Genomic DNA, 27,520 nt, shown 5'->3' on the forward strand with positions numbered 1-27,520 from the left:
TGAATTTGAGGCCAGTCCGGGTTATGTTGTGAGTTCTAGTCCAGCCTGGGCTACAGAATGATACCAAAAGCCTAAATAAATATGTAAACAAATAACAGGGATGCAGGAGCAGGGGATGCAGGAGTCAGGGGGATGCAGGAGTTGTGGATGCAGGAATCAGGGGGATGCAGGAAACAGGGGGATGCAGGAGTCAGGGGGATGCAGGAGTCAGGGGGATTCAGGAGTCAGGGGGATGCAGGAATTGGGGACACAGGAGTCAGGGGGATGCAGGAATCAGGGGGATGCAGGAGTCAGGGGGATGCAGGAGTCAGGGGGATGCAGGAATCAGGGGGATGCAGGAGTTGGGGATGCAGGAGTCAGGAGGATGCAGGAATCAGGGGGATGCAGGAGTCAGGGGGATGCAGGAGTCAGGGGGATGCAGGAGTTGGGGATGCAGGGTCAGTCAGACAGACTGGAATATGAGGGAAGAGGGGTGGACAGGATCTGCTAAAGCTCTAGACACTGCTGGCGTTGAAGATGGAGGAGGGGCGAGAAGCCAGAGGAGGAAGAGGCCTTTGGAAGTTGGAAATGACCAGGAGATGGATGCTTAGCTGTAGCCTCCATGGCAACCCTGTGGAGATGTGTGGGGCTTCTGCTTGCCAGACTGTAGGGTAATAAGCCTGTGAGAGGTGAGGACGCTAACAGTCTCGGCCTTCCCTGGTTGTTGACACCAAGACAGTTCCTTGAGAGACAATAAACCTCCATCTCCTTAAGCCAATGCCTGCCAGCCGGACCTGTCAAAGGAGTACTCTGGCTTTCTTTTTATTTTAGGGAGGGACAGGTCCAGGGATTGGCTGAAGTTAGTATTTTCTCAGGCAACACTCACATACTGGCAGAAACTTCCAGGTCTCTCAAATATCTGTTCTTCTTTTTGTCTACAGTAATTGAATTTCAGCTGACTGCAAGGTCTCTGGGGATAAAGACTGTATTTCCTGGCTTCTGAGGCAGGCAAGTGTGATCATGTGACTAGGCTCTGCTCAACTGACAGGTTGTTTGGCACCTGCTTTTTTTTTTTTTTTTTTTTTTTTTTGTCTTTGAGACAGGGTCTCCCTGTAGCCCCAGTTGTCCTGGAACTCACTAGGTAGACCAGGCTGGCCTTGAACTCACAGAGATCCACCTGCCTCTGCCTCCCAAGTGCTGGGATTAAAGGGGTGTGCCACCACGCCTGGCTGGCACCTGCTTTTACACCTCTAGCTTCTCCTTTGTCCTCCCTCAGAGCTCAGAGACTGCCAACTTTGAGCAGGAGGTCAAGGTTACACACCAGGTAGAAGTTACATGGGCCTCTCCCCAGTGGCACATACTATTAGTGTGCCTGACAGTTGCCCTAGGTATCTCTACTGATGACAAGCTTCCACCTTGGCTTTGTGTGTGTGTGTGTTGTATGTACCTGTGTGTACTGGGGTACCCACGAGGCCAGAGGAGGACGTGTGGTATCCTGCTCTACCACTCTCTTATTCCTTTGAGACACAGTCTCTCAGTGAACATGGAGCTAGGCTGGCTGGTCAGCATGCCCCAGCGGTGTCCTCCTGTCTCAGCTCCCTCCTCACTTGTCCCAGGGTTATAGGAGCACACAGCCACACCCAGTTTTTCACATGAGTGCTGGGGATTCGAACTCAGATCCTCAGGCTCATACATCAAGTGCTTTGCTCACTAAGGCATCTTCCCAGTTCCCTGTCTGTGTAAGCCACTGTTGCAGCCTAAATAAAACCCATCAAATCCAGCCATCCCTGATATTAGTTCTGTTCAACTGAAGTTTCTTTTGAAGGGGATAATTTCATTTCTTGGTAAATACATCTTTAAAGTTTTTTTGCCTTTTAACTATTTCTGAAGTGAATGATCTTTCTTCTTCCCTAAAAGCAAACACAGACTCCTTTGCTTTGGAAGAAGCCTCAGTGGTGCCTTTTGGTAACCCTGGAAAAGTTTTCATTTCCTAGAAGTCATTTTTAATTGTTATTATTATTTTTTTGGTATTTTTGAGACAGGGTCTCCCTGTAGCCCCAGCTGGCCTGGAACCCACTATGTAGACCAGGCTGGCCTTGAACTCACAGAGATCCGCCTGCCTCTGCCTCCTGAGTGCTGGGATCAAAGGTGTGTGCCATCACGCCTTGCCATTTTTGATTTTTTAAAAATTTTTTGTGTATGAGTGTTTCGTAGGTATGCAAGTGCACCTGTACCATGCAGTGCCCACAGAGGACAGAAGACGGTGTCTAATCCTCTGGAGTTATGGATGGTTGTTAACCACCATGTGGGTGCTGGGAACTGAACCTGGGTCCTCTGGAAGAGCAGCCAGTGCTCTTAACCGCTGAGCAGTCCCTTCAGACCTATTGGCCACCTTTTAAAAGGCACCTCATCTGTCAGCTTCCTTTGTACATGTCATTTCTATTTTCTTAAAAAAATTTATGTGTATGAGTGTATGGCCTACACGTATGTGAGTGCACCCGTGTCGTGCAATGCCACAGAGGTCAGAAGAGGGCTTCGGATTCCCCTGGAACTGGAAACTGTAGCCACCATGTGGGTGCTGGGAATTGAACCTGGGTCCTCTGCAAGAGCAGTCGGTGCCCTTAACCGCTGAGCCATCCTCCAGCCCCTGAACATCTCATTTCCTTAGTTTCCTTCCTTCCTCCTTTCTTGTCTTTTTTTTTAAACCCAGATAGAGAGAATTATAAAAATAAAAGAGTGAAATGCTTGTCATTAAAAAAAAAATTCTCCTTTCAAACTCCGAGGAAATACATCAAAATAACATATAAATGTATAAGAGAGGGGGAAGAAAGCAGTGCCTCAACGGGCTTCGCGTCAGTGTAGATATACAAGGGTTCCCTTGTCTGCCTTCCTTTGAACCCCCACTGCCACCATTCCCAGGTACCTGCTGCCGTGAGAGGAGGATGTGGGCCAGGTGCTTGCCAACCTCTGTGGACCGGTGGAGACACACACCCCAGGGGTTGTCGATGACGTTGGCAACGCTGAGGAGGGATGCAGGCCAGGTCAGGGCAGCCACGATACCTGGGGAGTGAGAAGTCAAGGGTGAAGTGGGAGAGGGTATTTGCTAGGAAAGCATGGCGCTCATAGATTCTCTAGCCAGTAAGTACAGACTCAAACTTGGAATTCAAATGTGTCCTAATGCCAGACTCTTAACTGTTAGATTTAGGAGGGCAGAAAAAGGAAGGAGTTTAAAGTTTAGAAATAAGAGTCAGAGCCAGACCTGCAGCAGGCAAGGAATGAGTTCCCTTGATTCAGGAAACCCAGCAAAGCTGATAAAAGCTTTTCCTTGAGCAATGATTATCTGCGCACTGAAGAGGGAGCAGTCTGGTCTTACATAGGAATGCTGCTGCACACAGCTGCAAGAGTTTTAACTCTGTGCCAGGATCTGGTGTCCTCGAGGGGCTCTTTTCTGAAGATTATTTGCTCAGGCAGGCGGGTCAGTTATCTATAGCACTAAAGGAGACAGGTGGGCTCCACAGTCTCTCTCAGTCTAGGGAGTGACTGGTTAATAAGGCTTGAGCAAGGCCAGACTGTCAATTTAGAGCCAGTTAGACACTTTAAGGGATTTATGTCTTTATGGCCTCCTTTAAGGAAGCTTATGGCTTTCCTGAAAGTCACATATTCTATCACTAACTAGCAAAGGAAAAACTTGAAACTTAAGTGTTTCTGCTACACAAACCAAATCTCTTCTAAGGACTTGTCACTGTGAGCTTCCAAAGACAGACCCACACAGTCCCTCTACCACACATTCTTGCCTGTGGCACCCCACCCCCCATGTGACTTGCTTAGGCCAACGAGACATCAGACGTGGGGCTTGAACTGGTCTTGGGTGTTGGGTCACCTCTCCCACACTCTGTCACTGGTATGGGCTAGCTTGCTGCCCTCAGGAGGACAGACATATGGGACAGAACCAAGTTACTTTACTAGCCTTAGGTAAAGCCAGCCTGAGTCAGGGGACTCAGTTCAAAGACTCATGATCAGGCCTCACTGAGATGAGCCAACTCCAGCCTCCCTTCTCCCACGCTATTAGAATAAGTGATTATTATTTCAGGCTATGAATTTGGGGCTGACTTGTTATGTAGCTAGAGCTAACAGACACATTCTGTGATTGGTTGTTGCCTTGTCTCCTGTCACAAAATCACGAACTTCTCGCATAGGAGGCTGAGGCAGGAGGATTGAAAGTTCAAGGCCTGCCTGGACTCCAGGGTGAGTTCAAGGTCAGCTTGGGCAACTGCCTCAAAATAAAAAGTAAAAACAGGGCTGAAGATGCAGCTAAGTGGCAGAGCACTTCCTGACATGGTTTTGACTTGCTGCCTTTGTCTCTAGTATACTGCTAGGCTCCCGTGGGTCACAGGCATGCAAGGATTTGGTGCCACTGTGCCATAACATGGCTGGCCAGGGCGGGGCACTTACCAGACAGCACAGTGTACTTGAGGGCCTCCTGGGCCACCATGTTAGCGAGGCCACTGAGGATGGTTTCCAGTGCATTGCCTAGCTCCATCAGGTACTTGGCTTCCCAGGCCAGGCAGTACTGCTCCTGGCTGTGGGCTAGGGCTGCCCATGGGGTGCTGAAGGTGCCTAGAGAGAATACAGGTAGGTATACTTGGCGCCCCCTCCTGGCTGTGGCAGAGGGTGCCCCACCCACTGAATCACATCGGCAACCACGAGGCACCTTGAGAATTCACCATAGAGCCCCCGAGGGTTCATGCCTGCACCCTGATCAGCTGTAGTCAGTAGGGTAGAAGAATGTACTGTTGCCCTATAACTCTGTTCAGACATAGCTTCCAATCCAGGGTTTGGGGAACTGGTGGCACCCAGACCTGAGAAACACTGAGTGGGAAATAATCTGGGAGTAGGAGAGAGGCACCACTGTTCTGAGCCTCCATTTCCTCGCCTAGGACACAGAAATGAGCAGTGACCCCATGAAGGAAGAGGAGACGCAGCACCACAGAGGCCAAGGGTAACTGTGACCACCTGTCCCTCCTTCCCTCAGTCTCCTTCTGCCTTCAGGAGGGTACTTGATCTGGCCCCATTTGTTTCTGCCTGGGGCAGAACACACACCTGCTCTGACCCCTGCCACAAATAGTTCAATAGCCCCCAGTCTTCAGGAGGGTACTTGATCTGGCCCCATTTGTTTCTGCCTGACACACACCTGCTCTGACCCCTGCCACAAATAGTTCAATAGCCCCCAGTCTTACATCAGGTCCTCGACTTCCTTCCTCTGGCTCTTGAGATCCCGGCTCCCCAACCTCCAGAGGGAAGCCTTCCAGGCCCCTCTGACAGCTCAAAGGCGCCTGCACTTCCTGCTGTTCTCATCACTGTCTGCAAATACATGCTCATTCTGCATCCTGAGTTGGGTGTCAGTCTCTCTCTCTGTCTGTCCCTCCCTCCCTCCCTCTCCCTCCCCTCACCCCCCACCCCAGACACCCTGGGTGGAGTCCTCCGAAGCACATGCAGAGGGAAGCAGGAGAACGGATGCTCGCCCAATGCCAGCAGGAACGGCCACATGCTACCTGGTTTAATTTAATCTTCGTCTCAACCTTACTGTTTTACTCGACTAGACAAGTTAAGCCACTGAGGTGTGGGTAAGGAACTTGCTGGAAGTCACATAGCTAAGAACGTACCAATCCCTCACCCCTGTGCTTAGAGCCCTTCAGGAGCTCCCACTTGTTCTGAGGATAATTTCAGGTTCTCTAACACAGCTCACATGTTCCTGTATGGTGTGGGCTTGTCCACATGCCTGCGTTCTGGCTTCTTGCCCACACTCTGCCTTCTGGCTTCCTGCTAATACCATCCTGTGCTCCACTTGGTTCTTTTCCACCACTGGGCCTTTGCACATGCTGCCCCATTGCTTAGTGTACACTTTTTGCTCTTTATCTGGTGAACTCCTAGCCAGCCCTTAGTGTAAATATCACTTCCTCCAGGAATGTTCCCCAGTCATCCATAAAGCTTCTTACTATTTGGTCTCTCTTCTAGCTTGTGTGTTCCGTGGGAGCACAGAAAGTGACTGTATACCACTGAATACCTAGGACTTGGCTTCCTGTGTGGCACATGGTAAATATGATACTTTACAGATGGGTGGTTGAATGATGGTGGGTGGACAGATGATTGGTGGGTAGTAGGGGGTTGGTTACTCTGAAAATATTGCTGGCTAGATGGGTGGCTGAATAGATGGATGATTAGATAGATGAATGATGGATGGATCAATGGATGGATGGGAGAATTCTTAGTTGGCTGATGGATGGATAAATGGGTGGATGATTAATCGATGGATGGGTGGGTGGATTCTTGGCTGTCTGATGGGTAGATGGGTGGATAGATGGTTGATTGATGGATGAATAGGTAGATTCTTGGCTTGCTGATGGACAGATGGGTGGATAGATGAGTGGATTCTTGGCTTGGTGATGGATGGATACATGGGTGGGTGGATTCTTGGCTGTCTGATGGGTAGATGGGTGGATAGATGGTTGATGATAGATGAATGGGTGGATTCTTGGCTTGCTGATGGATGGATAGATAGATGGGTGGGTAGATTTTTGGTTATCTGATGGGTGGATGGGTGGATAGATGATTTATGGATGGATGGATGGACGGACAGGTGAATTCTTGGCTTGCTGAGGGGTAGATGGATGGGAAATTTCTTGGCTGTCTGGTGGATGGGTGGATGGGTAGATAGATGATAGATGGATAGATAGGTGGATTCTTGGATAGATGATGGATATATAGATGCACAGGTAGGTGGATATAGGATGGGCCTCTCACCTTTCTGGGCCTGCTTCTTCTCTGTAAAATGAGCCTCCCATACCCACCCCTTAGAGACAGGGAAGAACTAGCCCAGGTGGCCAACAGCTGCAGGCTAAGTTCCCCTTCCAAATCCCTTTCCGCCCCAGTCCTTACGGTATCTGCCAGACCCAAGCCAGCCAGTGATGGCGATGGTGATGTGCAGCTGCCTGCCTTCCGTCAGAGGCAGGAACATAAACTCTTCAATGGCCCCAACTCGCTTCTTCATCTTGTATCCTAAGGACACAGAACACGCAACTGTCTGTGCCCATAGACTCAGAAAGCAAGTGCCCATCCTGTGCCAACTCCCAGACAAATGTATCTCCTTTGTGACTAACACTGTCCAAGGTCACTAGAGTTGAAGACTAGGGTCTGAACTCAGGCTCTTAACCATCACCCAGGCCTGCTTCGGTTGGTATCTCTTTTCCTCACACCCTGCCAGGCCATCCCATAATGCTCCTATTAGTGATCAAGCTAACTGGGGTTCTCGGCAGGGGAGCAATGTTTCATGTGAGGAGATGTCACGCATTGTGTGTGTGTGTGTGTGTGTATGTGTATGTGTGTGTGTGTGTGTGTTTGTATGTGTATGGGGGCCACTGACACAGGTGAGGCTGGTGGCCAGGGGCAGCCACTGTCTTTCTGGACTCAAGGAAGTGTTATGCTTCCAAGCATTATGTCATGCCTAAACATCTCTTGTTAGCAGGCTCATCTGGAATCTTTCTCAGGAACTACTCATAATGTACACTTTTCAGACTTGCCCTTGACCCTGGCCATGCTGAATTATGGCCCAGCAGCCTCTGAGGTTTAGTGCAAGTCTGCTGGTGTCCAGACGGGGGGCAAAGTCATGTCTCAAGAAGCCATCTGGGGTGTTCTTTGGGCTAAGAAGGGGTAAATGTCCTTTCCAACCCTCTGTTCCTTTTTTTAAAAAATTATTTATTATTTTTATGTGTATGTGCGTATTGCCTGCATGTAGGTAAGTGCACATGTGTCGTGCAGTGCCCATGAAGGACAGAAGAGGCTGTTGGATCCCCTGGAACTGGAGTTACGGACAGTTGTTAGCTGCTATATGGGTCCTGGGATTCGAACCCAGGTCTTCTGCAAGAACAGCCAGTGTTCTTAACTGCTGAGCCATCTCTCCAGCCCCCTCAATCCTCTGTCCCTTTTTAACCTTACCTGTCAGACCAGCTCCAGCGGCACCAAACAGTGAGGTCATAACTGCTATGCCGGCCACTGAGCCCAGTGCGGCCGCCCCAGCACTGCCAATGATAGTGGCGGCTCCTGCAGCAACAAGGGGGGCAGCTAGCCCCCCAGTCACACCTGCAGGGTAAGAGTTCAGTCAGGACATGGCTTGAAGGGTTCTTGTCCCATTAGCTGCCCACTGGAAGCTTGCATTGCAGCAATGCCTTTTTTTTGAGACAGGGTTTCATGTAGTCCAAGCTGGCCTTGAACTCACTATGTAGCCAAGGATGACCTTGAACTCCTGGTCCTCCTGCCTCTACCTCTCAAGTGCTGAGATTGCAGGCATGCACCACCATGTCCAGGGAACTTCTATCAATGTTGATGAGCATATTTACTACTGACTCAAGTACCTGTCACATGCTGAGGCCACCATCCCCCTCACCCCTACACAGGAGTCTCTGGCTCTGTAAGGCCCCAGCTCATGAACGATCACCTCCAGCTGGCCTCACCGATCACTGTCCCGCCTCCAACGGTGGCCAGGCCTATCAAGAGATAGCGTTTCCATTTCCTTCGGTTTTCTTTCTTCTTACGGGATGCCTCTGCAGTCCTAGAGAAAAGAGGTTGGTCCTGAGGACTAGCAGTGGTCCAGGATCCCTTGAGCCCTCCCCTTTCACCAACCCCTAAACCCAAGGTCAAAGATGGGTGGGCTCTCTGTTATGCAGAGTGACCCTAGGCCCTTGGATGGTTGGAAGAATCTTGGTGAATGAGGGTGCACTACTTACCCAGCAGATCCATCCTAACAGGGGTGCAATTTGAATAATGAAAAGACAAAAAAATAATAATAATAATAGCAAGAAATGCACAAGAAATAGCTTTCAACAGAACCCATGGACCCAGAATGAGTACAGATGTCCCCCAGCCTGCCATCAGATCCTGCCATGGGATCTGGCCATCAGACCCTACCAGGGGATCCTGCCTCCTCTGGGGATATTTGGAAACCCATTTCCCCCAGAAAAATCATTGGGAGATGAGTTAGAGAGATGTCTGCATCGGAAACCTTGGCCTTGTAGTAACAGCTGGACTCATTCACACCTAAAACTTACATGTTATAAGCTCTAGTCAAAGGTAAGAAGGCATTTGGAATGAAAACGGATGGGTTTTATTTAAGTAAGGGTTTTGTAGTTATCTAACAGAGGGTCTCATGTAGCCCAGGCTGGTCTTAAACCTACTATGTAGCAGAGGATGACCTCTAACTTCTGATGTTCCTGCCTCTACTTCCCATGACCAGTTTGTGATGTGCTGGGGATGGAACCCAGGGCTTCAGGCACGCCAAGCAAGCACTCCACCAACTGAGCTACATCTCTAGTTCTTCTGAAAATGGCTATCACAAGTGCTCAGGAGTTAAGAAGCCTGTTTTCCTGCTGTGTCTTTAGCCCTTGTTGCTTTAAGGCTGACTGAGGGCAGGAGGAGAGGTAGCGGGTGGGTGGAGGGGTCGTTATAAAAGAACTCTGAACCGAAGCTGGAGTTTGGACAACTGAACTCGAAGTGAGAGCAAATAACGGTGATAATAAATGACGGAAAGTGGTTAATATTTAGTGAGGGATTCCCATACACCAGGCTCGGCACTGTGGGTTTCCCACACTTCCTAAGAAGCAGTTTTATCGTTATCCCCACAATTTAGATATGTTAAGAAGATAATAATGGTTAATCCAGAGGGGCTGTGGGGGCAATTAAGAGACCATCTAACATCATCTAGTATATGAATTCATACAGTTCATGTCATTAGAGGAACAGTGACTGTTGTCATTTTATAACTTTATCCTGAGAATCAGTCTCTTATAAACAAGGATAATAAGGGGCTGGAGAGATGGCTCAGCGGTTAACAGCACTGGTTGTTCTTGCAAAAGACCCGGGTTCAAATCCCAGCACCCACACGGCAGCTAACAACTGTCCGGAACTCCAGTCCTAGGGGATCTGAAAGCCTCTTCTGACTTCCATGGGCATTGCTGACACGGGTGCACTTACCTACATGCAGGCAAAACATGCATACACATAAAATGAAAATAACAAAATTCAAAAAAAACCAAGGACTATAATATGTAAGTCTGTTAAAAAGACTTTTATTACATTTATATGTGCACGTGTGTGTGAAGGCATGTGTGTGTGAACGTGCATGTGTGGAGGTCAGGGGGCAACCTGCAGGAGTTGGTTCTCTGTGGGTCCTAGGGTTTGAACTCAGGTCATCAGGTTTGGCAGCAGGTTAACCTACTGAGCCATCTTGGGTGCCCAATGACATGTATGTTTTTTAAAAAAATATTTTATTTATTATTTTTATTTTATGTGTATGAGTGTATTTCCTAGAACTGGAGTTACGGATGGTTGTTAGCTACCATGTGGGTGCTGGGAATCAAACCCAAGTCCTCTGCAAGAGCGGCCAGTGCTCTTAACCACTGAGCCATCTCTCCAGCCCAACATGTACTTCTTAAGGCTGTTGTTTGGCAAAGATGAAGTTCATTTCTGCTTTGTCTATTTAGCCAACAAACAAACTGCAAATGGCCAACTGCGGCGTCCTGGAGTCTGCCTTTCTGTGCGCCCAAACTCCCCATGTTCAACCAAATGTCTGGATCCTTTCTCATGTGTTACATGAAGAGATGCATGTGCCTTGGACACTGGGGAGCTGGGGCACTTTTGGCTCCCTGCCAGCTCACTTGAACATATTTCTCTCCTGTGCAGCCACTGGGTGGAAAGCAAGCCTTATCAGCTGCTCCGCCGTAGTGAAGCAGAGACCAGGGATAAGAATCTTTGTGCACGGTGGGCGCAGGATTGCACACGGCAGATGGAAGGTGGGATGTGACTAGGGGTGAACTTTAAAGGTGTTTAGATGTCCTATCTCAGACAATACCTACTTTGTACATAGTCACTATACTGTATTGTTTGGGTAATGATAAGGGAAATGGAGTTGCAATATGTTCAGAACAGATCTTTTTTTGTTTTTAAAAATATTTTTTAGGCCAGCCATGGTAACACACACCTGTGATCCCAGTGCTGGGGGAGGTATAGGCAGAAGGACTAGATGGACTAGAAATTCAGCCCCATGTAGCCTGGGCTGTGTACAGAGGAGGTTCAGGTCAGCCTGGACTACATTGACACCTTGTCTCAAAGAAAATAAAGAAAAAAGAAAGAAGAAAGGAAGGAAGGGAGGGAGGGAGGAGGAAGAAAAATAAAGGAAAGAAAGACAAAAAGAAAGAAAACTGTTTTGGATCCACGGTTGGTTAAATAGAAGGTGTAGAAATGTCAGATGTGCAGGACTGACCATGCATCCCCTGCCCTATCAACTGACAGCCACTGGCTAGCATCCCTTAATGAGACACAGGAGGAAATGATGCATGTCATTTCCTGCAGAATCTCTTAAGAGCCAGTTCAGGAGGCTGACAGGTCTCCTTTTTCCCTGACCTGAGATCAGCAGTACAGCAAACAGGAGTCACGCTGTCAGCCTGGAGTGCAGAGCCAAGATTACAGGAATGGAACCCATAGTCAGGGACTGCAAAGATGGCTCAGTGGCTAAGAGCACTGGCTGCTCTTGCAGAGGACCTGAGTTCCATTCCCAGCACCCACATGGCAGCTAACAATTATCAGTAACTCCAGTTCCAGGGGGATCAGACGCCCTCTTCTGGCCTCTGCAGGCATTGCATGTGTGTGTTGCACTTACATACATGTAGGCAAAACACTCATATACTTAAAGTACAAATACAAATAAATAATAAATAAATAAATAAAAAACTTAAATGCCCACAGCTGATCTTCAGGGACACAGGGAACAATAGGCCTTTGTTGACAGAAGTCGTGGGGATTTACTGCAGTAGCAAAATCTCCCTACCCTGAGGGGCAGAGTCACTTATTGACTGTGACATTGAACAGATTCCCTGTCACATCTGAGTTTGTTCATTCAGCAAATGGGGATGATAGTACACAACCTTGTTTGAGGCCTGCATGACCTGACCACCCAGAGTGATGGGCATAGTGTCACTGTTTGGCGTGTTTTCACTATTACCGGGCTTCTCATTGCTCTAGTCATTTTTTCCTAAACAGAGACTGGGATGTACTTTGACCTGTAATGGCTTTGACTCTTCCTTGATGGCTCTTTAATCAGTTCAAACAGGAGCGCTGGAAACTATTGGCTCCTGGACCAGTTGAAGGCCTGCGTGAAATGTTACGGCTCCTGACAGCATCTACCAGTGACAGGCTGTGTGGTTCTGGAGTCAGAGGTTCCCCAGACACTGACTTGAATGTGTGCTGGGGTTAAAAGTCTGTGCCATCACGCCCAGCTTCTCCACCTTATTTTTTGAGACAGTGTCTCTCATTGAACCTTCAGCATATGTGAATTTGGCTAGATTAACTGGCCAGTGAGCTTTAGAGGTCTGCCTGTTTCCACCTCCATCCCCACCCCCAGTACTGGGGTTACAGGTGCATCCTGCCATACATGGCTTTTTATGTGGGTGCTGAGAATTCAAATTCAAGTCCTCACACTTGCACAGCAAGCACTTTACCCCTGAGCCATGTCCCCAGCCCTAACACTCATTGCTTGAATAGAACCCAATTATCCTAGGAAGCACTGTCCACTTTGACTTGGTGACATAGCCCCTCAACTCATTATGAAAATCAGAGAGGCACAGAATGGGTATGTTGGCTACATAAAAGCATGTAGACAGGGTACAGGCCATATAGAAGAAGAGATCAAGTGGGAAGTGTCAGAAAACATTTCTAATTATTACCGACTTTTTTTTTTTTTACTGAGAACCTAGTAAGATTTCAGAGTTGGGTCACTGACATGACATCACTGTCAGCCTCTGGATTGTTTCTAACAGTGATGACCATACACTAACAGTACTAGAGGGCCAGCATGTTTAGCTAAATGGAGTAAAGTATCAAAAAAATAAATATGGTCCCTGAGGTCTGTGTGCTTCAGATGTGTGAATGCCAGTCCATTAGAGTACCTCTGAAAAACTTAGATGCAGGGCACGCTTCAAGCCCCAGAACTCCCCTTTGTGTTATTATTTAAATGTTGGCTGGAAAAAGAGTTTTTTTTTTCTTTTTAAAAACTGGGATTGAATTGGCATTGGAGTATATAGGTGGCATATTCCTTTAATCCCAGCACTTGGGAGGCAGAGGCAGGTGGATCTCTGTGAGTTCAAGGCCAACCTGGTCTACATAGTGAGTTCCAGGCCAGCTGGGGCTACAGGGAGGTCCTGTTTCTAAAAAATAAAATAATAATAATAATAGTAATAATAATATTGGGTTTGGAGAGATGGCTCAGTGGTTAAGAACACAGACTGCGCTTACAGAGAACCTGGGTTTGATTCCCAGCACCCACATGGCAGCTAACAACTGTCCTTAATTCTAGTTCCAGGGGATCCAATGCCCTCTTCTAACATATAAGGGCACTGCATGACATGGTGCGCTTATACACATGCAGGCAATGCACCCATATACATAAAATAAAAGTAGTAAATAAAATATTAAAAAATAAGCTGGGTGTGGTAGCACATGCCTTGAATTGCAACACTCCAGAGGCAGAGGCAAGGCAATCTCTGTGAGACTGAGGCTGGCTAGCCTGGTCTACATAGTGAGTTCCAGGCTACATAGTGAGACCCCATATCAAGAAACCCCCCAAAAAAGTTATTTTTTTCAAAAATTTTATTTCATTTGTGCGCATGTATGTGTGCGCCTGTGTGTGTGTGTGTGTGTGTGTGTGTGTGTGTGTGTGTGCGCGCACGAGTATATGTGTCATGGTATATAGAAGAGGTCAGAGGAAACTTGTGGGAGTCCTTTCTCTCCTTCTACCCTATGGATCCCAGGGATTGAACCCAAGTAGTCAGGCTTGGTGGCAGGCACCTTTACCCACTTAGCCATGTTGCCAACCCCAAGGAGGTATTTTTCCTAAAGTTGCTTAGCAGAGGCCCTATTTCCTGATATTTGCTGGGATGGCTTATCTCTTACCCTATTGTTTCCATAGTTGCACCATCTTAATAATTGCCTTTAGTGAAAAATGAATAGGCTTCCCAGTCATGGCTGATTATCACAACACTTTACTGCTGTGATTACTTGGGCTTTCTGCTTGAATTTCCACATCACAGAGACCTCTGCTCTGAGTCACATCTGGGATGCTTTCTTCCTCTTCCATGGAAGTGAGAATTCTGAGAATTCTAAATCTAAATGACTGCTTTGTTCTGTGGACTTTGCCATGTGATTAGACATGATGGCAGCCCACACCACCAGACAGTCACGGCCACACTTGGTTTCTAGAATGCTAGGCGCGGACGTGTGTTGGTGTTTCTGTGTCAGCCAAAGGTGGAGGCCAAGGCCAGACTCACGCTCTCATCAAAAACTCAAGAAAAGCAAAAGGTCAACAGCGCTCATAGCACAGACGTCTGATCTCCGAGACAGTGTGCTCCCTGTATCCTTTCCACTCCTTCCTCTTCTCTTAGGTGATATGGGCGATGGTACCCAGGGCCTCACACACACTAGGCAAGCATTCTATCATTGAGCTATATCTCCAACCTAGGGATGCCTATAACTCCAGTGCTGAGGGAAGATGGCTGGGGCTTGCTGGCTGCCAGGTTCAGGGAGAGACCCTGTCTCAGGGGCATATGGAGGAGAGTGACAGAGCAGGACAGCTGATGGCCTTCTCTGTCCTGTGCATGCTGTGTATGGGTGTCACACCCACACACAGGTGCACACCCCTCTCTCTCTCTCTCTCTCTCTCTCTCTCTCTCTCTCCCCCCTCCCACCCCATACTAACAAACAGGGGTGCTTGTCTCTGGCCTGGAGAGCCTGTCCTAGTGAAGGCTAGGAAAGAGGGAACCTGAGACTGTGAATCAGGTCTCAAGGGACCCAGAACATGTCATTCAGGCTAGACATAGGAGCTGAATCAGGATACCATGGAACAGCTGTGCATAAGTCACCTGGATGACTTCCCTCATCTGTAAGCCCTCATGGGGAGGTATGGGGTCAGCTGGGGCAGTCTTCTGTTGGATATTTGCCATGTTCTTACACTGCAAGGAGCTCCCGCCTCCAACCTTGCATCAGCTAAGGGTCACTGAGGCCTACTGCGTGCCAGGCACTGTTCCAAGCTTTTGATGTGAGGTAATTAATTAAATCCTTTCTACAGCCCTCTGATGTTGATGTTACCATTAACCCCAAGCTAGAGCTAAAGAAAACACACAAAGCAGTGAGGTCATGCCGGGAGGCTTGAATGGCCTTAGCGCAGAGGTGAGGACCAAGCACAGTGGGGTCCCATCAGATTCTAAACCCAACCTATGAAGAAGTGTCACAGGTAAGCTCATTTTTCAGAAACAAAAGGCCTTAGAGTTAAAAGAAATCTACATATAGTCTGATTCCTTAATGCACAGATGATAAATTGATGCTGGTGCTCAGAGAGGGTAAGCAACCCACCCAATGCCACACAGAAGTTCACAACAGGATCAAACAGAAGGCCAGGTGTCCAGGCTGAGCAGTGGCTATGCTTTCCCTAGCCTTGGATCCTTCTAGAGAACCCCAGAGCGCACCACAGTTCCCTAAACTCCATATCCTTTCTGGGGAAAGCATCCACATCTAATAATAACACAATGGCAACTGTACTGTTAACAAATAACAAATGATGAAATTCATGACCTTGTTACTCTGTCAGCCTAGTTTCTGCTCCACAAGAAACCTAGGCAAAGGATTTTCATTACTACCCCCATTTTGCAGGTAAGAAAACTGAGGCCTGGAGAAAGGAAATAACTAGCCCAAGATAACATAGCTGGGAAAGTTCAGAGTTGGGGTGTGTTGGAACCTCTGATTTCCACCCTCCCTGATCCAGTGACATTGATATTGTCAGAATGGAACCCTCTGGAACATATTTCTTTCTGATAACAAGATCCTCAGATTTGCTAACTGAGAGGTTACCTAATGTCAAAGCTTGTGAGACCAACACACTTCAAACCCGGTCAAAGAAACTGGAAAGTTCTTGTGATTACAGTCATTGGTTCGGGTCCAGTTGTTTGCTGCCCAACATAGTTCTGTGAGTCAAACAGGAACATTTTTAGGCTCTTTCTTGTGTGTGTGTGTGTGTGTGTGTGTGTGTGTGTGTGTGCGACACACGGAAGCCAAAGGTTGATACCGGCTGTCTTCATCAATCATTCTATCTTATTTGTGAGACAGGGTCTCTCATTGAGCCTGGAGTTCACTGATTCAACTAGACTGGTTGGCCAGCAAGCTCCAAGAAGTCTGTCTCCTGTGCCAGGGTTCCAGGTGAAGGAAAGACAGACGTGCACTGCTGTGCCCAGTTTTTACATGAGTGTTGGAGACCTAAGTTCAGGTCCGAAGACTTGTATGGCAAGCTCTTTACAGACTGAGCCGTCTCTAGATCACTCCTTTAGGCTATTGCAACCAGCCGCATCTCAAGGTGATAACCCTTCCCTTTTGCCCCATAGCTCTGGAAGGAAGGCAGCTCTGGCTCTGAACTTGGCTTTGGGGTTCTGTCTTCCACTGCCTGAATTGGTGTAGCTGAGCTACTCAAAGACAGTCATGAAGGATGAAGCAAAGTGAGTACTGGGCAGACGTGCCTGGTGCCAGCACATCGGGATCGATTTATTGTACTGGGATTAGATGCTGCCCAGAGCTGGGCTCTAGCCAAGTCACAAGGATAAGTTTCCTCTCCACATTCTTTTCGGGTGTGTGCGTGTGGGGGCAGGGTACACGTGTGGAGGCTAGAGGACAACCTTCGACTGGCATTTCTCAGATGCCATCCATCATTTGTTTTTCGATAGAGGGTCTCTCACTAACCTAGAGCTCACTGATTTGATTAGACTCACTGACCAGTGAGTCCCAAGGATCAACCTGTCTCTGCCTCCCAAGTGCTGGGATTACCAACTGAGCTATCTTTGCCTCTCCACACTCTTGATTGTATATAATAGCAAAACAGTGCTACCACGGATGGGCACGGGCTTGAGAGGGAAGGGGAGGGGTCATACCCACCAACCCTGTACTGCCAGCCCTGGGCTGAGTATTTTCTAGTATGATCAAATTCTTTTCCCCAGTGACCCTGGGAAGGTGCTGTCCTGTACCCATCTTAAGCTTAGAGAAAGGATGTTGCCTGCCAAGGTCAAATAGAAGCTGGTTCACATACGCCCATAGACAGACGTCCTAAAAGCCTGAGGTGGAGCAGGGTGTCAAGGCCATTGGACCTTTGTCACACACTCACAGCCCTTATCCGGCATCTTTTCTTGCAAATGCAGACAAGCCCAGAGAGGGCAAGTGACTTGGTAAGGTCACATAGCGGTCCTGGGCTACTGGAACTTTTTATCAGTGCTCCTTCCACTTCACTGTGTGGTCTCTCGATGGGAAAGGGGCCCAGTGATGGACAAAGTGCCCTCAGGTGGAATCCAGGTTCCTGCCAGGGGCCACAGGGCTCTCTTACTCAGACTCCTCCTCTTTGGCGTCCTTCAGACTCTCTAGGAATGACTCCTCCAGAACTTCGAGCTCCTCCAGGGGCACCTGAAGCAGGGAAGTCACATGACAAACAAGGACTCTGGCCCGGGCATCATAGCGGCCTTCAAAAGAGAGCATAACACCCAAAGAATCAGTTTAGGTTTTAAGCCAGAGATGTTCACAGCGGTGCAAACAACAAAATCCAAACCTAGAAGCCCAACTCTAACAGGCCCAGGGCAGCCAGCCATGTCCAGCAGCCTGGCTCGGAGGCCAGCGCTCACCACCTCCCATCATTCCTCAGCACTGTCCCCCTGACCCAAGTACACCAGGTCACACACACACACTTATTATTGCCGTAATCAACTGCCATAGTGTTTTTTAATTCCCCTGACCCAAGTACACCAGGTCACATGGCTTCCATTGCCTATAACCCAGTCTCCATTTTCTATCCTGATGGACTTGGATCACTTTACCTCTCTGATTCCTAAGTAGTAGCAGTCTCTCACAGCAAGGCTTCAGAATGCTCAGCTGGTTAATGTGGGTTTTTTTTCTCTCTCTTGCCCTCCCTCCTCGCTTTCTGTCACACACACACACACACACACACACACACACACACACACACACTTATTATTGCCGTAATCAACTGCCATAGTGTTTTTTAATATTTTGTATTTTATGCTGGGCATAGTGGCACACTCACTCGGGAGGCAGAGGCAGGCAGATCTCTGAGTTCAAGGCCAGCCTGGTCTACATGAGTTCCAGGCCAGTCCCACTACAGGGAGACCCTGTCTCAAAAAAATTATTATTTTATGTGTACGAGTGTATTGCCTGCATGTTTGTAAGCACACCTATGTTGTGTAATACCCTTGGAGGCCAGAAGAAGGCATTGGATCCCCTGGAACTGGAGTTATAAATGGTTGTTAGCTGCCGTGTGGGTGCTGGGATTCAAACCCAGGACCTCTGCAAGAGCATCCAATACTCTTAACAGCTGAGCCATCCATCTTTCTTTACCTTATTTTTTGAGACAAGGTCTCTCAGTGAACTGGAACTTGCTAATGTGGCTAGGCTGGCCATCTGGCAAGCCCCAGGGATCCTCCTGTCTCTGCCTCCCTAGTACTGGGACTACAAGTGCTTGGTGCTGTGCCTGGCTTTTACTTGGATGCTGGAGCCTGAACTCAGGTCTTCATGCTTGTATGGTGAGCACTTTACTGACTGAGCCATCTCCCAATCACCCCTCTTTTCTCCTTTGGAGATAGGGTTTTGCTATGTATCCTGAGCTGGCCTTGAACTTTTTGATCCTCCTCATTCAGCCTTCAAATGCTAGCATGACAGGTGCATGTGGCCATGCCTAAATCCTTTCCCAATATCTAGAGTCTGGCGACAGTCTTTGGGTCTTGGCCACATCACTCCAACTCTTCTTCTTTTGAGTTTCCTTCTTCCCTCTTACAAGGACCCTGGGACTCCATCATGCCACTTGGATATTCCAGGACCATCTCCCCATCTTAAGCTGCTTCACCTGGGCACAGTTTCAAGGTCATTTTGCGAATGTACGGATGCAAAGTCACGGGTTCCAGAGAGTTGAAGGTAGACACTTTTGAGGGGCCCAGATTCTACTACTTAAACCTTGAACTTTTGTTTTCCTTCAAGATAAGGCTCAGTCACTCACTACCTTCTGTCTGGACCCTCTCTGGATCACACCCTTCGCTGGGACCTGTGGTCCCACATACAGCCTCTCTCCTCATCTCCCACATGACTAGCTTGCCTGTGTCTGGCTAGACAGATTACAAGGTGAGTCACTGGGATGTGCAATCTCAGCACCTGCCTTCAGTGGGGTACGGAGTAAGAGCTCAAAGTCAGACTTTTTTGGGCAGAAAGTCATAGGACTTGACATTCAGCTATTCTACAGTGCTTTGTAGGCCCTGTGGAAATTCAAGTTGTCAAAAGTGTCACTCCCTAGTTCCTGAGGCCCATCTGTATTGTTTGAGAACATGGAAGAGATAAGAACTCTTGGCAGAGCACTTACCTAGCATGTGTGAGGCCCTGGGTTCCACCCCTCGAACCACAGACAGACAGAGAGACAGACAAGCAGACCGCATGCACACACGCACACACACACACACACACACACACACACATTTCCTGAGTCCTGCCTTGGGGTATCTTCCTTTTCTGGGCCTCAAGTTTCCCTAGGAGGAGACTATTCTGATCTCTTGAAATTTCAGCTTTTGCCAAAGAAATTTGTTTCTGTCTTGGCTGAGGGTCCTCAGAATCCTTGATTGCATCCCTGGCGGAGCTGCCTACGTGCCTGCAGACAGACAAGCGTGTGGTGTCTTGTGGCGGGGGCGGTCACTGGGTTAAGGAAAGGTCTACAAACAAAGGAATTCCTTTTACTTTGAAACAAAGTCTGTGGTGCCCAGGTGATAAACAGGTTGTGTGGAAGGCTTGGCCTTGATGATTAATGGTGGTAATTATAATTAGCTGGCAATACATATTCCATCGGTCAAGGCCACAGTGATTCAGGCTGCCACGTGCATGGGTGATTAACATTCAGGGATAATGTCGGCACGAAGCTCCTTCCTGAAAGCCCAGGGAAGGATCACTTTAAAGACCTTGGTGGCTAGGCTGCTAGACTTGGAGCAGAACTTGTTCGAGGTGGGTGGGTGGGGTTCCAGCCTGGGCTACCCCAGGCATTCTGATCTTGGATCGCCTGCTTGCAAGCCAGGTGGCTAGCTCATTCATCCGAGGCGGGTCTATCTTTCTCCTGTAAGAGATACCCTAGCTGGTCATCCACTTTGGGACGCAGGCCAAGAGCCTGAGCATTGGTCTAGACTGTTAGTTCCCCTGCCCCGACATCTAACCTATCAGCTAAAGTTCACGGCTGCAAGAATATTCCAGGCTTGAGCATTTGGCTCCATCTCCAGTGCCACCACCTGGCACAGCCATGGTTGCTGCTGTCCCACCTCCAGCCATCCCAGCGGCTTCTCCTCATTCATTCTGGCTCCTGTACCTCATTGGCTCCATCGCAGCTAGAGAAATTCATTAAAGCCTTCTTTCGGATCACTTTCCACCCTGGCCTAAAGCTCTTCAACAACTCTCATGTCTTTAGAATCAAATCAATGTGTCTTTCCATGGCCTGCAAGATTGTCCATCCCCAGTCCCCCTTCTGCCACCCTCTTCCACTTCCTGTCCTGGCTTCATGCATCAGCCATCAGACTAGCCAAGAACCCAAGTGCACACCTGCCTCCGGACCTTTGCACTTGTCTCACGGCCTGGGAAGTCCCTCCCCCGGAGCTCTGCTAGGCTAGCCCTTGTTCACCAGTCAAGCCTCGACTTAAGCCAGGCGTGGTGAACCTGCACTTGGGAGGTAGAGGCGAGTGGATCTCTGTGAGATTGAGGCCAGTCTGGTTTCCATGTGGAGTTCCAGGCCAGGTGTGGCTATAGGGAGATGCACCCTTGTTCACCAGTCAAGCCTCGACTTAAGCCAGGCGTGGTGGCCCACACCTTTAAACCTGCACTTGGGAGGTAGAGGCGAGTGGATCTCTGTGAGATTGAGGGCAGTCTGGTTTCCATGTGGAGTTCCAGGCCAGGTGTGGCTATAGGGAGATGCTGTCTCATTCCCAATCCTGTTCCAGCTGTGTATGGCTCTCATCTGGCTCAGCCTATCAGAATGGCAGTCCCACAGGGTGGTAAGGAAGGGCATTTGCCTCCTGGTGGTCTTCTTGTACCAGTACTTAGTAGGTGCACTGTGGAGCGGGCTCACGAATGGGCCACAGTCCTCTTGGTATGTCAAATTCTCTGCTGTGCCCTCAGCCCCATGAAACACAAAGGACCTTCCCCACTTCTGTTCTGAGATTTATTCTGTTTTCAGGACCTTTAGAGTCCTTCCTTCCCCAGAGACATGAGGGACAGAGGGCATAACTGACTAAGGTTCCCCCCTACCCCGCAGCCTTCTGACCCAATCTCTGATGATGCGTAGAACATTCTCATGCATGGCTTGGTTCCTTTTCAGAGGTTGGCCCCTCGGGGAAGCCCTACCACACTCAACGCCACTGTCTTTGTCCCGCGGCAGCAGCAGGTCCCGCGGCAGCAGCAGCAGCAGCAGCAGCAGCAGCAATTCCTTTTGAGTGATCGCCATTTAAATCAGTAGTTTCTGGGCCAGTGAGATGACTCAGTGGGTAAAGGTGCTTGCTGCCAAGCCTGATAACCTAAGTTTGAGCCCTATAACCCACACTGAAGGAGAAAAGTGACCCCACAAGTTGTCCTCTGACCTCTACCTGCATAGTATGGCATGCGTGCTAGAGCAACACACACAGAAAATAAAGAGAAAAATCAGCAAAACTTTGAGACTATAGATGTCACTCAGTTGGTAATTTGTCTAGTGTGCATGAAGCCCTAGGTTTGATCCCCAGCACAGCATAAACTGGGCATGGTGGTACATGCCTATAATCCCAGCACTCAAGAGGTGGAAGCAGAAAGATCAAGAATCATGGTAATACTTAGCTACCTATCAAGTTCAAGGCCAGCTTGGGACACATGAGACTCTGTCTCAAACAAGCAAGCAAATAAAAATAAATTGGCAGGTTATTTATTTGCCCCAAATTGGCAGTTTTGACTGCCTGCTTCTGCCTGTCTGTCTCCCCTTCTAGAACAGATGTTGCAAATCACCGTGCATCCCTAACAGTTGGGTTCCATGCTTGAAACAGTGAGAGGTTTATAATCTCTGCATGAATGAAGGACAGATTATCTGGAGGGAGGAATGGAGGGGTGGATGGATGGATGGATGAACCAGTGTTGTGAAAAGCCTCAAATGTTGAGGACCATTAGGCAGGAACTTTATGTCCCTTTGTAGCAGAAACATCACATAATTCAGAGTCTAGAAGCTTCTGTTCTCTCCTGACCATTCTGGGTCAGATTCTGAGCTATATTGCTATCTCAGTCTCTTTCTCCAGTCCTCCCAACTGCTTCAGAGGTCACCTCGGGCCCTGTTTCCCAGGAGGCAACATCAACTCCATGGTTTGCACCTCTGACTCCTGAGCATTCAGGCCTGGAGGCAGCGCGGCAGTTAATGGGTGGGTTGTGGGGTTGTGTTGCAGGGTTAAAACTCTGCCTCTCACTTTCCAGCTGTGTGGCCTCGGACAGGCTACAATCTGTATGCCCCGGCTTTCTCTTTGGTAAGATGGGGAGACAGGCATTGCATCTGTCTCCTGGGGGAATTGTATGGCTTTGATAAAATGATCGTTTGTATAGAAAGTTCTTACCCCAGGCCAGGCATCCCACAGGCACCCAGTGAGTATTCACTATGGGAATTATTCCCAGGGCCTCTCGCAGGACCTGATGCATATAGCAGGCATTCAGATCTTATTTGCTGAATGGAAGAAACAGAATGCTGCAAAACTGATCAATTGCCAAAAGCTCAAGGATGTAGACTGGGAGCTCAGCATACTGGGTCACAATGGGGGAATTTCATTCAGGCCAGCCTCACTTCTGAAACCCCGCTATCGGAGGCAGGGGTACAATCCCGTGACAAAGACTTCCAGGAGAAAGTAGAGTTGAAAGCACAGCACACACTGCTGTAGCGCACATGCTCGCACATTTAAGGGACCCTGGCTTCTTCTGGATCCTCAGGGGACCTGTGACAGGTGCAAAGAGTGCAGAGGGCAAAACTCAGGGTTCAGCTGAATCTGCCCTGGTGTCGATTCAGAGTTCACAGTGAGATTCACATCCTGAATGGAACTTTGAAATGTAACCCTGAGTTACCTGCTTAACCTCCGGGGCCCTAATTTCCTCCCTGTAAGTGGGGACAATCGTACGTATTTCAGTAGCTGATCTGAGGGTTGTATACTGTGTAATAATTCACAATCTATATAAACGGCCTGAAGAGCAACTCAAATGGCTTATAAAGATTACCAAGTGCAAATAAACAGGCCTCACTTGAGATAGCCACATTTTGGTTTTATTCCCAAGAGGGCAGTTTGCACTGACATTAGTGTGTGTGTGTGTGTGTGTGTGTGTGTGTGTGTGTGTGTGGGGGGTCTGGGGGGGGACGTTGTATATATGGGCACGTGGAGGGAGTACATGCACATGTATGCATGTGTGTATGGAGGACAGACGCAGACTAACTAGAGACAACTGGTAAGGGGATCTCATCGAGGAATTTTCTCCACCAGACTGGATTGTTGGTGCGTTTGTGGGGTGTTTTCTTAATTGTTGGTTAATGTAGGAGTGCCCAGTGCACTGTGTGTGGTGTCCTCCCCAGGCAGGTGAGCCTGGACTGTTTAAGAAAAGGAGCTGGGCAAGTCAGGGGGTGCAAGTCAATAAGCAGTATTCCTCTGTAGTCTTTGTTTTGGTTCCTGCTTCCAGGATCCTGCCTTGACTTCCCTCAGTGATGGATTGTGACCCGGGAGTTGTAAGCTAAAATAAACCCTTTCTCCTCTTAGTAGTTTTGGGTCGGTGTTTTATCACAGCAGCAGAGAAGCAAACTAAATCACTGACTAATGCACTCCACGAATCTGCCTGTCTCCATCTCTCCACTGCCAGGTTTACAGATGCTTGCGGCTGTGCCTGGCTTTCACGTGGGTGTGGGGATCCAAACTCAGATCCCCACGCTTGTGCAGCAAGCACTTTACTGACTGAGCCATCTCCCCAGCCTGAAGACACTGCTGGTTGTCACAACATGGGAAGTGCAACTAACATCTAATAGGGAGAGAGACCAAGAAGGGTAGGATGTCCCATCGCAGAGGACCCTCTGCCCCAAACATCCTCAGAAGCAACTGAGGGACAGCTGTCAGCTCAGGCTGCTTATAGGCACTGCATGACTTGTTTTTGTAGCTGTGTGCACACAGAGCTTTGTGGGTTGCTACAGGATGAAAGAAAATGATTAGCCCTCGCTCCAGAGCCTGCCCAGCTGCCAATATGGCATCATTTTGTGACTAACATCCCCAGACTGTCAGTAAAGGTCATCCTTCCAGGAAGCTCTGAGAGATGCAATTTCGTGTTGATTTCCTGGTTCCATGATTACTCATCCTGCTCACACACAGGGAGAAATGCAGCCACATGGCCTCCTCCCTGCTGTTGCCCTCCCCCTCCCTAGTCTCTGGAGGAGAAAGATATTCAATAGGACTGCCTGGCTCTGATCTAAGCTTGTTCTCTGAAAAAAGACCATCTGCCCAACCTTCTGCTCCTTCCTGTCCCCTCTTCCTCTTCCCCCATCTTTCCATCCATCCATTCATCCATCCACCCATCCATCCACCTATCCATCCATTTGTCCATCCATCTACTCATGTATCCTTCCAAGCACCCATCATCCATCCACCCATCCATCCATCCACTGACCCACCCACCCATCTATCATTCATTATTCCATCCATCTGTCCTTTGTTCCATCCATTCATCCATCCTCCAGTCACCCATCTACTCATCCATCCATCTACCCATCCATCCATCCACCCATCCATCCATCATCCCGGATCTCTGAGTTCTATCCTCCATCCTTAGTAAGGGCAGTGGTAAATGTTTTTCTCAATACAAATGCAAAAGGCAGAGCTGGTTTAGATGTTGCCTTCAAAAAAGATACCCCAGGAGCACATAAAGCCATTTGAATCCACTCAGTTATTATCTAAGCACCAGCCCCAAGGTTGCTCACAGCACAGTGGTACATCTTGGTGCTCACATGTACTCAGGATCATTTGTGGATTGCAGGTGGGAAGGCAGGAGGAGGGGGCAGGATACACATGGCTCTCTGGCGAGGAAAGTGAAAAAGTGAGTCAGACGAAGGAACAAGGCCAAGGTAGGCTCTCCTACCCAGTAAAGAATCAATGGCAGAAAGTGTTGGTCCAAGATCTAGCTCTAACTCCTAGTCTACCTCTGCACCATGCGCCCAGAAAAGACCCCGTTTCCTTTCTGGGTTTCAGACTCTCCTGTGGAAATGAGATCATCCAAACTGACCTTGATGGGTCTGTCAAATGAGTCACATGCCTGAAGTCCCTCACTGGGAACAGGACAGTCAACGGCTGCATGAACCATTGTAGACCCGACTACAGCAACTACTTGGCACACAGTGGCTTTCTTCTTACTAAGATTGTACTAGTAGGTCTGGTTTTTCCGTGTCTGCCAACAGTAAGAAACTTAGTCCCAATGTTAAAAGGCAGGACCTTTAAGAGTGGATTAGGTCAGGAGGAATTAATGTATTGCCAGAGGGTCCTGCCCCCATCCTGCTTTCTTTAGTTTGTTCTTTTCCCTGCCCTCTCTTGCTCTTCCACCTCCATCCATGGGACGCTGCACCACAAAGGCTCTTGCTAGCTGCAGAGCCCTTGATCTCGAACCCGGCCTTTGTAACTGTCAGAAATTAATCTTTGTTCTTTGTAAATTACTCTCAGTCATTCTGTCATAGCACAACATGGTTTAACAAAAGGACCAGGGCTAGGAAGATGGCTCGCTGGACGAAGTGCTTGCTGTGTAAGTGTGAGGACCTGATTTCAGATCCCCAGAATGCAGGGAAAGCTGCATAGGCAGTGGGCATCAGTAATCCCAGAGCTCCCATATGAAATGGGAGGTGGAGGCAGGAGAATCCCTGGAGCTCCTGGGTCAGCTAGCCTGGGGTCTACAGCCCCGAATAACAGAGAGACCCTGTCTTAAAGAAGGTAGAATGTAGGCTGGGCGTCCCACTGCCTACCAACCCCATGGGTCTTTCCCACCTGTTCCTGTCGCTGAACTTTGGCTCTTCCTGCTCCTCCCAGGAGAGTTTTCCAGGTCATTTTTTTGAGGCAGGGTTTCTTGTAGCCTAGGCTGGGCTTGAACTCCTGATCCTCATGCTTCTGCCTCCCAATTGCCGGGAATAAAGGCATGTGCCACCACATCTGATGTTAATCACTTGGCTGGGGTTTTCATTACCAGTTTTGTGTGCCCTTTTCTGCTAGTTTGGGGACTAAAAACTCAGTTCAGAGGCTAGGAAACAGCACTTGTGCAGTCCGAGGTCAGGGAAAGAAGGTGACAGAAGAAAGTGTTCCTGAGGCAGCTGGGGACACATTGCAGGTTGAAGGGTGCCTCCCGCCCTAAATACATCTGTGTCTGTGAATGTGACTTTATTTGCATAAAGGATCTTGCCAATTTTAAAGTTCTAGGGATCAGAATGTTCTATGGAAGTGTCCATCTAAGAAAGACACAGAGGGTAAGAGAGAGAAAATGTGAAGGCCTTGAGAAGACCAGGACAGAGACAAGAGTGATGAGAGTTGAGGTCCAAGGTGCTCTGGGAACCATGAGAAACTGAAAGAGACACAGAAGATCCTCTTAGAGCCTCCAGAGTGAGCACTGCTCCACTGTCCATTTCAGACTTGTGGCTCCAGGAGAGAATAAGTTTCTACAATTTTTGAGTCACATGGTTAGTGGTAACTTTTCACAGGCGCCCCCAGGTAGACTCTGGCCCTGCCGCTCACTGAGCAACTTTGGCAGATGAAATTGCTGACCCTCCCTGAACTGACTTCCTCCATAAAGAGGGGCAGCAGACCTACCCTGAACTCATTCATTGGGTATTTGCTATGCGCCTGGTGCTGTATTTGACCCCAAAGTTCCGTGGTAGTGAAGTGGTTTCAAAAAGTCACACTGAATTGCAGATGTTATGTGACCAGCCGCTTCCTGCTCCTACTGCTACAGCTAGAAGCGGCTTTTGCCACCCATGGAGGCCTTCCCCTCCATGATGGACTATACCATGAAACTATGAGCCAAAAATAAATTCTTTTCTTACATAGTTTTTGTCAGGTATTTTGTCATAGCAATGAAAAAAGTAATTAATACAGAAGATTGGTACTGAGAAATAGGGCCATTGTTATGACTACCTGATGACCTTTGAACTGGTTTTCAGGACAAGTGTGGAAGAGTCTGGAGCTGTAGGTTAGAAAACAGTAGACTGCTGTAAGCAGATCTTAATGAGCTGCTCTGGTAGGAGCTTGGAAGACCCCACCCAGGGCTCCAACTTGTGAAAATACAAATTCATTTGAAAGGAAGAGCTTGAACTGAATGCCACTGAGTTCTCTGGTTGAAAATAACTGCCTAAGGGAATGTTTTCCCAGGATCGGCC

The 27,520-nt window shown here is 48.5% G+C and overlaps 1 protein-coding gene across 7 annotated transcripts in view; it reads right to left on the reverse strand.

Moving 5' to 3' along the window:
• Tmco4 (transmembrane and coiled-coil domains 4) overlaps positions 1-27,520 on the reverse strand; it is an 89,025-nt gene that overhangs the window by 33,906 nt on the left and 27,599 nt on the right. For all 7 annotated transcript variants that reach the window (XM_008821843.3, XM_017795291.2, XM_029558043.1 and 4 more), the window contains 6 exons: positions 17,438-17,570; positions 8,487-8,584; positions 7,972-8,115; positions 6,916-7,035; positions 4,432-4,596; positions 2,903-3,039 (listed from right to left, as the gene is read on the reverse strand). In XM_008821843.3, the coding sequence (XP_008820065.2) occupies positions 2,903-3,039; positions 4,432-4,596; positions 6,916-7,035; positions 7,972-8,115; positions 8,487-8,584; positions 17,438-17,570 (797 nt within the window). The remainder of the gene's footprint in view (positions 1-2,902; positions 3,040-4,431; positions 4,597-6,915; positions 7,036-7,971; positions 8,116-8,486; positions 8,585-17,437; positions 17,571-27,520) is intronic.

Source organism: Nannospalax galili, unplaced genomic scaffold, assembly GCF_000622305.1.
Source record: "Nannospalax galili isolate Female #2095 unplaced genomic scaffold, S.galili_v1.0 scaffold1688, whole genome shotgun sequence".
Classification (NCBI taxonomy): domain Eukaryota; kingdom Metazoa; phylum Chordata; class Mammalia; order Rodentia; family Spalacidae; genus Nannospalax; species Nannospalax galili.